Source organism: Hyalella azteca, unplaced genomic scaffold (assembly GCF_000764305.2).
Source record: "Hyalella azteca isolate HAZT.00-mixed unplaced genomic scaffold, Hazt_2.0.2 contig13331, whole genome shotgun sequence".
In the NCBI taxonomy this organism is placed as follows: Eukaryota; Metazoa; Arthropoda; class Malacostraca; order Amphipoda; family Hyalellidae; genus Hyalella; species Hyalella azteca.
Window position 1 is genome coordinate 1 of NW_025943257.1, and position 13,860 is coordinate 13,860.

The 13,860-nt window shown below is 34.4% G+C and overlaps 1 protein-coding gene across 1 annotated transcript; it reads left to right on the top strand.

The window, feature by feature from the left end:
- The first annotated feature begins 410 nt into the window (after window positions 1–410).
- On the top strand, window positions 411–6,163 carry LOC108681686. Its single transcript, XM_018170737.2, has 5 exons — window positions 411–513; window positions 3,357–3,459; window positions 3,656–4,754; window positions 5,104–5,270; window positions 5,846–6,163. Exons 1-5 carry the CDS (start codon window positions 507–509, stop codon window positions 6,009–6,011), a joined length of 1,542 nt encoding a protein of 513 aa, XP_018026226.1. The 5' UTR covers window positions 411–506; the 3' UTR covers window positions 6,012–6,163.
- The last annotated feature ends 7,697 nt before the right edge of the window (window positions 6,164–13,860 follow it).

The following is a 13,860-nucleotide window of genomic DNA, read 5'->3' on the forward strand; positions in this document are numbered from 1 at the left end:
AGTATAAGTTCTAAAAACTTCGAAGGTATGTGATTTATATATTTCATAACGAAATTTTCGGGATTAATTATACCAAATAAAATGGCTGAGTTTTTAATGTGAATGATGGAAAATGATGGATACTTCTCAATATATTTTTTGTTGAGTAAGTTTCGGTGAAGTGTAATATTAATCTAATACATTTTCCCGTTCAGGACCTAAGCATGGAACGCTAGATTACAAACTGTGAAAAATCAACATCTGTTTCTCCCAATATTTCGTCGACCCACTTTTTTCTGACATATCTTACGGGTTCACATCATCGAGTCATCTGTTGCTGACGATGAGTAAGGAACATACACGATCGTCGAACTGCACCGCAACAGCAGACGCTGCGCCGTTCGACTTCCACACAGTCTGGCGCTGCCGCCCCCGCCATCCAGTAGTTCGATATCGCATCCAAGGCTGTATCATCTTCACTGCGAGTCTGATCTTCATCGCTGTATTGTTATTAAGACGTCTTGAAAATGACAGGTATCGTACTACGTATAGTAAAGGATTGAGTTTTTTTAACAAAAATTTACTTCGGTTATTTCGAGGGAGCGATATTGAATACAAAATCGTAGAAGACTGAAATTTTGTACTATTCAATAAGCTTCAATTTCATATACTAAAAAAAATCTTAACTGGCATTGCATTAGTTTTGCCATGATGCGCCCAAGAGTTTCGTTAATTTTTTAAAGGCCATTTTTTTTTAAATTTTTTAATTAAATATCAACCTCTAGCAAACACAACTTTAGTTGTGTTTGCTAGAGGTTGATATTTAATTTTCCTTTGTTGCAAATGCACGGATAGCAGCCACAACTTAATCGTGAGTGTCAAGATCTCATTGATGTGATTTTGCGTGTTAAATCCATCGATTCGATTAATTAACGAAATTTTAGTTAAGTTCAGTTTCATAATCACACTAAGATTACGACACAAACAAATCCACGGAGTTTTAGTCCAAAGTTATTTGTTTTATGAAAGTTTTGATTTTTCAAGAATATAGCTAACAATACAATGTCTTAAATACAATGTTTAAAATACAATAACAACAATATTTGTTGAACTATATTCATAAAAATCTCGTACAACAGCATTGTTTATTTTTCTGGTCAACACCATTCGCTATTTCCTACCATAAATGTATTTAGAAAGTATTTAGCCGAGAAAAATGTTTAAGTGAAATTACGCTTTGATTTTTGTACGGAATGTCTATCTCAAGGTTCTTCAGATTAATCTTCGATGTTTAGAGTATTGCAACATCCAATAAAAGCGAACAAATTGCTGGCTTCATGTTATTCGATCCTTTTTTTTTGGAAAGAATTCAATCATATGATTGAAATGGCACTGGCGTAGGCATCACCGACCGAGCAAATAATTCGCGTATAATTTTTTTGTACTCCATAACACCACAAGTGAGGAGCAGATTTGAAAATGTAGACTGATTGCTAGTCTAGGGTAAGCTGGCAATCACATGGTCTTTTCATTTTAAAAATGAAAAGACACGTTAATTTTTTCAACACGTTATTTTGAATTTTGAATACGTTATTTTCGATTGACGGCGTCTTCATTTCATTAAATAAGAATAAGCCTATCATTGTATTGTTCTATAAAATATAATTTAAATTATTCTCTACATTATTTTAAGTTGACGTGGACAATGAGTAAGGAAAATAACTAAATTTTTTCCCCGAATGGATCATAATTCTATAAAAATTCCCAATATAATTTATCGCAGTCAACTTTTGTGCAGCAGGCAGGGGACAACTTAAGGAAAACCTTATTCTTCCTGAAATTGTTTGTCAAATTCAGGAGTTATTAATGCAGTAAATAAAGTGGTGAAAGACAAAATCAATCGCAATAACTGTCTGATTAACCCACATTGTAATATACCTCAATAAATACCATGCTACTGGTGAATATGCTGAAAAACAATGTTTCTTTGTTGAATTGTACACGCTGTATCTGTATAATATAGGTTATGTTAACCGATTTGAATAAACTATGGTTACCTGCATTACATGGCTCTAGAAAACTGCACTTCTGATGTGGAAGAAAGCGCTCAATATTGATGTGGTGAGCATATAATGAATCTAATTTATCACGATCAGTCGAGTGAGCAGTGAAACTGGGGTGGAGTTGAAGTTCGACACAACGCTATCTACTGCTGTAGTATTGAATTGTACTTTAGTTATTCTTGTATAAGGTATTGGGTTAACGATGAGTAGGTATACGAAAGCGATGCGGGAATGGATTATGGATTCAGCCGATCATCTATGACATTGACATCATCAAAACTTAAAGATTGATGCAAATCATGACATAAACTGTCCATAATCCAGCCGTGAGAATTCAGAGATCAATAATGTTGATTCTTACAGCATAAAGAATAATCATATGAGTAAATTTTCCTCGTTGAAAAATTCGTCGTTCAAACTTGAATTTAAGGTATTGTCATTAATTTACTTGTGCCAACGTACGAATTTTGTAAAAATTCTAGTTTTCCTGCATTATTTACTAAAATAGCGTTCAATTGTTTTTGAACATTTTTTCTGCAGTGAGCCTAGATATGATCCTAAATAAATATAAAATTCCATCTTTATATAATGGAATATAAATGACCCAATTAGGATACCTTCGGCAGAAACTAATAATATCAATAATGATTTAAATCATTGCTCGATATTGATAATCTCTTTGAGATACATTAAAGTGATAGCAACCTGAAGTAATAAATCACCGAAATTGCTTTAGCGTAGCATAGGTGCACATGCTGCTCTACGACTACCGTTGTTCTGTAATGTTCACTACGGCGTGAACGGATGAAGCGTTTGCGCTCGATCGCTTCTCGTGGCGTTTAGTTGTCGGAGAAGCGGATTTTTCAGAGCATAAAGAGTGCAGATGTTGTCGGGATGCGTCAATTTCTCACACAAATCACCACGAGTGCGCCAGTTTTCCATGGGATAGTGCATCATGCATGGCTATAGCTGGGACCGTATAGTGCAAATAGAATGAGCAGCGGCTAGATTAAAAATAAATACTTGAATAGTGATCATGAAGCTTTCAATTAAAGAATGATCAAAAGCTAAATGGGAAACTCCATGTTACCAGTAGAGTTGGAATTGAACAATTTGAACGATTTCCACTTTAATTTGGCGAAATAATAGATCTATAGATCTTATAGCAATGGTCCCAACCCATAACTTTGAACTGTGCTTATATATAGTTTTAAACCAAGTATCGAATAGAAATTCATTCGATTTTTTACGAAAATTTTAAGCATTTCGTTGCTCAATTATTTTGATTAATTTAATATTCAACGACTTTCACAGGAAGAACTTGTAACTTCACAACAATCGCTTCTGTTTCGGCGGCCGGTCTGGTTTTGATCTTGAGTTTGAATGCCCATCTGATAGAAACCGCTTCACATGGCAAGTGAGTTTAAATTACTTTAATTCAGCTCAGGTAAGCTTGCTATATATTATATAATTCAAGGTGTAATTTCTCATCGAAGTGACGTGACCACTGTCTTTCAACCAGTAATTTCATCAAATCTTTCTCTGGCGCTATTTACTTTAATTATTATGAAAGTAATTAATTTAATGAAATGTAATTTTTTCTTGATTTCCAGGAATAAGACATCATGGAATGTGAACGCCGAGTTGAATGAGGGCTTTGGAGCTCGCCCCAGAAGAATGTTTGTGAACAACCGCTACTTCAGCAGCGACGAAGTGACACGGGAAAAAGATAAGACGAAGAATATTGATAGCGAGATAACTTCACTAGACGAGCTGCAACACCTTCAGGAATCTTGGGGAAATTCAGACAATAAGCCTCTGAGAGCATCGGATAAATTTCTAGAGCTAGCCCAGGTTGGAAGCGATAGCAATTCAAGCGGATATAATCAACCAACTATAACTATGGAAGACCATTGGGCTCGACTTAAAACAATTCTCACAAACATGCGAGGGATCGTCGAGAGGGAGTTCCCATCTTCAGGAACGGATGAAATGTTTGCTTTTTCAGTCATTGATAAAATAATTTCGTTTGGAGACAATGTCGAGGTATTCAAGCGCTTAGGTGGCGCTTTCGATTCGAATCTCATGTCATTTTTAGGGAAGAGATGGGCAGAAGTAGTGAAAAATGTCGTGAGCGGCAGCCCAATTTTGAACACGTTATTTTCGATTGATAGCAACGACATCACAAATACTATAATGACTCCAATTTTGTCAGGTATAGGGTCACTTTTCAAGAACAAGGCTCTGAAGCATCTCAGCGACTTGAGTTTTGTGTCGAATTTGATGAAATCCTCTGGTTTTAAAGACAATGAAATCAAAGAAGTTTTCACTCTCCTCGGACTATCATCTGACGATAATAATGTAGATGATTTGACTAATGGAGTGGAAGGACGACAGTACGGCAACATCATTGAGAAGTCTGGTGGATACGGACATTCAGGTGGATATGGACACGGAGGTGGAGGATACATGTCGCATGGCGGAGGAAGTTACATGATGCAAACCATAGACCCTTTCGTCCTACTTGCTGGTCTGGCGTTCGCTTCTTTCCTTGCTTTCTTGCTCTTCCGACTGCTTTCTCAAACTACGGGCCGGAGAAGAAGCATCCCGGACATTAACATCAACTTAGATTTGTCTGACACTCCTGAAGTAATGACAAACTTCTACAATTTCCTTGATGCAGCGCAGACAAAAATCGGACAAAACGGAACTGTAAGTCCTAGTCCTAAAATTTGTCAGAATTTTAATGCATTTCGATAAATTATCGATTGGTGAATTTGTAAGTCATTTGACTAATCATATTTTTAGATCACAATTTTCACATACTGTGATTCGCTACACGCGCGGTTTAAATTATGATACAGAAAACAATATTTAGTATTCTTTCTGAATCACGACGAAGATGAAATTTTGGAACGACTTCATCTGGATGTAGAAAGTTATTTGTATATATTTTCACCCTAATTTAGATATTGAAAAATCAGTGCAAGCATGCAAGAAGCTCCACATAACTAGCATTATTTCTACCCAATTAAACTGATACTAAATATTGCTTCTCTAGTACGACCCCATTGCCAAGTTTGGGACGTCTGCCAACACTCTGTGGAACACATTTCAAGTGGACCGCCTCGAGCGCTCCTGCTTGCGACGCTTCCTGTGCGAGACCGTAGAGAGCCCCGCGACTCCTGACAGCTCAGCTGTTCAAACAACGCTCCAGGAAATAGCTTTGTGAGTAAAACACATTCATAATCTCCCTTTGATATGTTACTGAATGAATAGAGATTTCTTAAAAAATCTGAATGCTTATAGACAGACAATATATTTTGCTGTCTACCATGAGAAACTATCATACAGAGGAAATGTTATTCAGCTGCTAAAATCTTTTTGTTTGCTGACATTGCGATAATTAAACATAAGGGCAGCATAATCAAGAAAATTGCCCTAGAATTAAATCTAACTCCTAGAATCAAATTCAACTTTAATTCTATCTCGAATCGAGAATGTTGCAATATAGATCACAATTTTATCAGGCTTCCATTTCACTGTGCGCTCAATTATTGTAATGAAAATGTATTCATTTAAAAAACCTGCCAGGCAAAAAACCTGGGCCAGGCGAAAAACCTCCACCTGGCCATAGCGCAACCTGAGATTAAAGCTAATATATTTGTCAAATTGGATGAATGAGCTTTGAATATAGATAAAAATCGCCCCTATGAATGGGGCCAGTTCTGTACAGGTAGACGCTAAATGGTTAAATAGCTACATATTTAAATATTTTGTATAATTGTACGACATAACATAAGGTCTGCCCTGGCGACACTGTTGGGTGAGGAAAGGAGCGCCCAGATGGTGGACGATGTGAACCATCACCTGATGGAGGGAGACCCTGAGACATGCAGTGGCCTGGCACCGCAGTGCGACGATGCTCTCTACGCTACAGCGCACACCCCCAGGCTACTGACTTACTGAGTTACTCTACTTACGCTACAGTGCACACCCCCAGTATATTGACTTACTGAGTTATTCTACTCCATAACTGGACATATGACTAGATTAACTCCGAAATTTTGCGGATCAGTTAAATCCACAGATCTTTTTTAAATAGTTTCAACTGATTCACTAAAAATGGTAAGAAATTTTGGAGAAGAAAAAAAAATTGGTTCACTAAGTTTATAAATAATTGGAAATCCATCTGCTCTTCAAATAGATTTTTAAAATATGACGGCCAGGTTTCGTCATTTAATGGTCAGAAGTCTCACATAATATAATTCTAATGAACGACAAATATGCGTAATACTTACATTCTTTCAATTGCTGACAGGTTTTGTGAATTTTAATTTAATTTTTTACGCTAGTACGGAATTACGAATGAAAAAAATCAGTTAATTCATAAAACATAAAATCTATTTGTACTATTATAGTAAAACATTATTAGTCTTTGATCTGAATAATGAATAACTAATGTTGAAATCTGAATAATGTTGAAATTTCTTTAAATCGCAGTCAGCTTACGTGAGATTTGAAATTATTTTGTTATTTGGCATTATTTTTACAACAAGAAACTCGAATCAGGTTAACTCAGCTTATTGAAATCATTTCATCTCGAATTTAGTGTTCATGGAGCACACATCAGATGGATATGCGGACACATCATTGGGATGTGTGGACACATTATTTGAACATGTGCTCCATAAACATTTCAGTGTACCATAAAATTCGGTACAAACCCAAAGAAACTAATACGTTTCTCGTATAGGAGGAAAACTGAGCCATTTTATGGCTTCTCGCAGTGGGAACGGAATGGCAAAGTCAATAAAATTCACTGAAAATTGAAATTAATTCTACAAAGATGATGTAAATTAATTTATATGATTACATGAATATTACGTGAATGTGCTAAGCAACGCTGACAAGATTTTATTTTAAGTGGAATTGATAAATTTAAAAGATAGACGACATAAATTGTTTGACTTTTGATTTCGAATGAACGAAAAAAACTGTAAAAGAATTAGAAGTAGATGCATAAACGATATTAAATAGATAATCGCTTTGATTATTATTTATTCTAGTGGGATTTTCAAAATTAATATTTTACAGTGTTACAGATCACGCGCATAAATTATTAAGCAAACAATGTTTATGCTTATCAATCAATTTATTAATTCAATGAACATTTTATAGCTTCGTAATTGTTTCAATGTTTATATGTCTGTTTGCTCCATCCAAAATGATTTAATATACATGTAAAATTTCTTGCAAACATCTTTTTCGATTGTTTCCCCAAACCCGGACTTGAAGAAAAGTAAAGATTTTTTGAAGAAAATTAAAGTTGATAAGTTAATCGTTGCACGAATTAATATAGAGGTTACTCATGATAATAGATCATACAGCCCAAGAGATTTATAAGATAGCATAACATAAAAAAGTTCGACACATATAGACGATAAAACTAACAAGACATAAATAAATAATGAATAAACGAAAATTAATGAATAAATTAAATTAACAATAAAAATAATAATGAATAAACGCCTACAACTGCTGCAACCATTGCTTTTCGTGCGGAAATTTTAATAAAAAAATTATTGATCTACCGAAAAATTGTTGATATGATGCAATCAGACTTATTTCCTAAAAATGGCTTTAAATCGTATAGACACGAGGCATATATTTATCTATTGAAAAATATTCACCTCAATCAGTGGATCCAAGTTTCAATTAAAATTTGTTATTAATTCAATTAAAATTTGTCCTAAGAGACTAAAAATTATTCAAATAAAAACTTCGACATGAGTCTCGAAAAAGAATATACAAGTTTATAAATTGCGTAGGAAAAAATCTAGCTTTTAATTATTCATCTTTCACTCATGAAGAACCCACGGAAGAATTAAATTAAGGAAGAAAACTCATGATAACAGACTGTACATGTCGCTCTAAAGCGTCAAAATTTATACGATTTCATGCATAGAATCTTATTAATTACAGACAAGTGAAGTATTCATATCAAAATTAATAGGGAAGTTCATGTTCATCCTGGACCATCAATTAAGGCATGCAATTCCATTCTGCAGATGAACAAAGTTGTTCGTTCCGACCGAGTTAGGCTGGGAATTTTGGCCCAAAGTTTAGGTTCAATAACTGGATCGGAAGAACAAGTTTGAAGTTTTTAACTGACTTGAGCACTGCGGCAGTAAACCCAATTGTGGTGATTCTGCCAGCTCAAGAGTCTTGTAGTGAATATGGAAGAAACGGGCAACTCGGAAATTATTGGAAGTAAATGATTGTCAATTAATAAATCCTTTATTTTCAGTTTCAGTTTGATGACCGAAAGGATTTATTGGAACAGTTCAGAAACTCCGCAACCATAAACAAAAAATTAATTATCATTGGCCTGATTTGAAATAATGGGCTCTCACTCACGAAAGTATCAATGTCGGAATCACATACAAGCGGCAGGTAGTTTAAATTGAGGTTTCTGCTGATAAAATGGAAACAGAAAATTGTCTTTTATTGGGCAAATATTTATGTGATGTGAATAGAGAACATTCGTTTTTGCTTTTAATTACAAAATGTAGAAATGTCCGTATAAGTGGCTTAGAGTGCCAGGATAATGTTTCTTCATTCATGAAAAAATGACAAAATTGGCATTTAATCGCAACTTTGATTAATTTATCATGTATCTTTAATTGTAGGAGGACATAAAACGTCCGTCGGCATTAAAATTATTCGAACATATTCAGGTAGCGATTTGATTCGCGTTTACAAAAGTTCATTACGTAAGTTATCGCCTGTAAGAATTTATAATACTTGAGAGCTGGGGGGCTTTGCATAGTAAATGGACGGCTGAGAGCCTCAACTCTCGCTTCGGCTTAGTTTAAATGAGAAGTTTTCTACCAGATAAACCCTTAGAGCATCGGCTCGACGAGAAATCCAGCCGCTCCCTGGGCATTTCAATGTCGCGTAATTCCTAGTGAGCGTTAATTCTTCGTGGATTAAAAACTTACTCGGATTTTAAAATATTTCATTCCGATTCAATGTGAACCTGCTTGCGGAATTCAAAATAACTGGCCAACAATCTCTTTTATTAATTATTTTCAAGTATTTTGGTTTCGGAAAAATCGGGTGTTATACGTAGCGTGGACAAAATACATGTTCATATAAGCACTTAGGAGTTCTTTTAATTTTTTGTTCATTAAATCCTTTTGCAAAAAATGAAACACCAACGGGTGGACGTACAACATAAATAAGATTTTTATTTCTACGACGTTCGCTAGATCACGTTTCTTGTATTTGCCAGCCTCAACTCTGCAAAGTCCTAGGATAGATGTCAAATCCAATAAGCTATCTTTGACACTTAGCTGAAACCGTATATTTGACACTGAGCCTAAAACTAAGATTTGCCGAACGAATCTGGTATGGCACACGCGAGGGCTCAAGCCCAGGCATCCACTGACCTATCACTTATGGGGAAAGAAAGAAAAAAAACCATATTCAAAAATGGGAAAAATAACAGTTTATTAGCTATATAAAATCTAATAATCAATGTTTTTCAGGAAAAGCCGTGATGTGTCTAATAGTTGAGGCATTAAGCTGTCCAAAGTAAAACTGTTGAGCTATTACACTTATTTTTAAATAGGTTATTCGTCATTAAAAACTAAGATAATTTTTCCCCAACTTAAACTTATACTCTATCTCATACGACTATTTTCCCATACCTGTACCATCCATGCATAATTAATCCGCCAAGCATTGCAACTTGTCATCGACGAATCTCACAATTATTACAGCATTATTCTACCTAATCCTACTGAGTGGCAGAGAGCTCGGCTAAACACAAGATTTCTGTCACGATTTAGAAAAGTTCTAAAACCTCGTAGCTGCTCTGAGCGCCGATATCAAGATCGATGCCTGTCGTAAAGCTCTTCAAGTGAGACTTGGTGAGGAAGTTCGATGCAAAACAAGTAAATACGTAAAGCTCGTTCAAAAGTGTCGAGTTCGGGGATTCGGAAAGGATGAGAAGCCAGTAGTTACGCAAGAAACCTAACAAAAATCGCACATGTGACTAAGTTAATCAGTAAATGTATTTAAGAAGATACGCATGGAAAAAGTTGTTGCATTTAGACCCTAAAAACGCAATTAATCCCCTTATTTGATGAAGAATAAAAACGTCGTAAACGAGACAGAACCCTCAAAAACAATTAAAAATTACTGTACATTTTTCATTAGATCAGCAAGAAGGAAAAACGACAAATTAAAATTTTGCAAAAAATTAGCCCACCATTACTGATGAAAAAATTGATGTGCTCCTATTGGTATTTTCTCAAGATTTTTTTTATATTCGTTGTTCATGATTCTATATGTGACAATAAGAAGTAATTCATAATTTCAATCAAGTAATGTAACTCAATTAATCAAGCTAATTTTCCAATATACTGTACTTCACTAACTACACTGTACTGAAGGTAAGGACTTCCGTTAAGTATACATTTTGAAGTGAATGCCACATCTGCACTGACAATCTTGTATAGTCTTTTGTCACGTGAATGAAGTCTTACTTGTTTGGAAGGTTGTTATACATAAATTTCTCGGCACTCAAGTCATATATGCCTTTCATTAACTTAAATTTTCCTTTCACCATAGTAAAATATTGCGAAAAATGAAATTGCATTACAAAAATATTGCACTACAAAAATAAAATTATAATTGAGTGATGAAAATTGCGACTGGACTACAAATCTGCGTTAGAAAACTTAAATCTAAGCATGAAATTTTAAAATATGCAAAGAAAACTATGATGATATTCAACACATCATTCGTTTTTAGCATGCATCTGGCGCAGTGGTTGAGCTCAATGCCCTGGAAATTCCAGCCAATTAAGCCGGTTAATCAATTTAGCCGCACACAAGAAGTGGCTATCACGTGCCACACAAAGAACTCATATCAAGCCGGTCAAAAACAACAGATTTGTGTTAGATGAATGTTATAAATATAGGCACTCAACCTGTTACTGCTTACAAGGTGGTGTGCGTGATATCTGATAAGTTAACTCGGCATGTGCGCAGGGTCGACGGCATCCTATTAAAATAATGTGAGCAAAGAACGTTATATGTCACCCAAGCCCTGCTGAAGTGTCCAGTCATTTTTAGGACTATTTTTGTGTGGCCATAAATTTGAAATGTATAATCAAAACGTCACATGCAAAGGAATTTTACAACTTCCCTTCATGTTGTATTATACTGATTCAAATTTTTATGGAATTTAACCTTACTGCCTAAATTGGCATATCGCTTATCGCGAGGCGACTTTGAACAACATTCAGTCAAATGATGATAGTTTAATTAGGCATTGCACAGCATAAATATAAGCAGTGTTAATCATCCAGAAACTCTTAAATATAACTCTCTTTTTGAAATTTGAAGAGAACTTGACGAAATTAAACTTACGCTTATCTAAGCAAAAATCTCATTTCAAATATGAACGAATTTCTAACTTCGATTTTATATGCATAAATTGTGCAAAAAGTTACCTTTGAAGGAAACATTGCATGAGATTCCGAAATTACAGGAAAATAAACACACACATAATATACAATAGATGATAATCTAGCAGAAATTCGACTGACATACCAATATATAAATACGCCCAAAAACAAAGGTACAATCACACAAAATTTGGCAATTTTATAATACATTTTAAATGCGAATGAACGAAAATTTTACTTGCAACAAACGGAAATAAAGTCTCAGTACAAATTTCCGCAACGCTGGGCACTGAAGATAGGGTAAGTAACCAAGCAAGAACTGGGACACGGCTTATGCTGATCCCCTGTGATCCCGCACGACCAATTTGTTGGCTCCAGCATCTCGCCTTGCGCTGTAACTGCAGCCACCGAGTCTCAGCTCAGCGCCGTAGATGTGGGACTGCATGCAGTGCGGCATCCCCAAGCTGACTTTACTTGGGCATTTTTTTGAGGTAAAGAAAATACAAACAGAAAACTTGCTCGATTTTGAGGTCAAAAAATACACGCAGAATGCTTGCTTTTTGTTGAGGTCAATGCTTGCTCTCTATAGAGCTCAAGGGATGCACGCAGAATACTTGTTCTTCTTGGAGGTACAGAAAATGCACGAAGATTACTTGCTTTTCATAAATGTTGAAATAGACGCAGAATACTTGCTCTTTTTAGTTGTTATATAAATTCACGTAGAATACCTATACATTTATTTTGAGAATAATTGCTTAAAATGATCGCTAGCCAGCGTCCAAACTTTAACAGAAGGAAATGTCTGTAACGGAGTTGTGTTTAAAAAACCGTAAAGATTGATATCAACAGATAAATTTAGATGTACAAATAGGCAAAAGTATCAATGAATTAAAGTTCAAAGTGAAATGGGTTTTATAAAAGGATGTTCATTGCGTTTTAAACATCCGTTTTTTTTTTGTTTCCCTGATCACGATTCTAAAAGAGTATTGATATAATATTCCTGAAATTACTCTTTTATCACAGCTCTCAATACGAATGTCAGCTTGAAGACGATTATTTCTATGAGAAATCTTCTTACCTCACTGGATCAAACTAATATAAAATTATTTCTCGATTGGAACTGACCTGAAAGTAAGCTATTGGTCAGTCCCGAATTTAAATAAAACAGGTTTCAAAAATTTAAGAAAAATAGTTTCGAAATCAAAGTTAGGCAATAGGCCATGATATTGCTCCCCTTATGAGCAATGACGAGTAGCGTGAAACAAACTGATAGAATAAGATTTGACTAAGCTAAAATTCATGCGCGAATTATCTGCACAGAAAAACAGGATGAATATCAATGGTACTTTGTTTTTATTAAAAGAATCTGAAAGATTTTTCGATGTTAAAGCTCCCACGATTGGATGCGCTACAGAATCTCGACTCTGATCTTGTAATAGGCAGAACGGATGCATTCAACTGTTAGGATAAGAACAGGTTAAATAATATACGTTTAAAAATTACTTTTTAAAGACAACACTTCCAAAGAATCCAGTGTCTCCAATCTTACAGATGTACAATGAATTTCTCATTTAATTTTCAAATATTAAAAAAAATAATTTTCAATTTTTTTTTAATATATAAATTTTTTTATAGTGATTGACAGAATTTGCATATCTCATTCCAAGAAATAATATACGTTAAAAATTACTTTTTAAAGACAACACTTCCAAAGAATCCAGTGTCTCCAATCTTAAAGATGTACCATGAATTTCTCATTTAATTTTCGAATATTAAAAAAATTAATTGTTCAATTTTTTAATGAATAAATTTTTTTATTATATAAATTTTTTTAAATATAAATTTTTTTTTTCAAAATTAATTTATTTATGCATTGCCTCTGACTTCACACAAGTGTGCAAAATTTCAGATCAATTAGACAGGTAAAAAAGTGTCAAATATCAGTTATCCAGATTTGTAGTTGACAAAATTATTTTTTCAATTTTTTTAATATTGAAAAAAATTGTAATTTTCAAAATCATTTATTTTGACATTTGATTCATGCATTGTCTCCAACTTTACACAAGTGTGCAAAATTTCAGATCGTTAGGATAAGTAGAAGTGTATTAAATTTCGATTACAAAATTTGTTGCAGACACAATATCTCGAGGAGTTCTTATTCATAAACTTGTAGCAGACAAACAAACAAACAAACAACAAGAAGTGAAGTTAAAGAGAAGTGTTGTAAAAATAATGCCGATCAGGAGAAATTCAGTACCATTTATTGCTGTATTAAATTGGAAATGCATATCGCCAATGGCACCGAGAGAACTCAAGTGTTAATTGTCAAAATTGTAA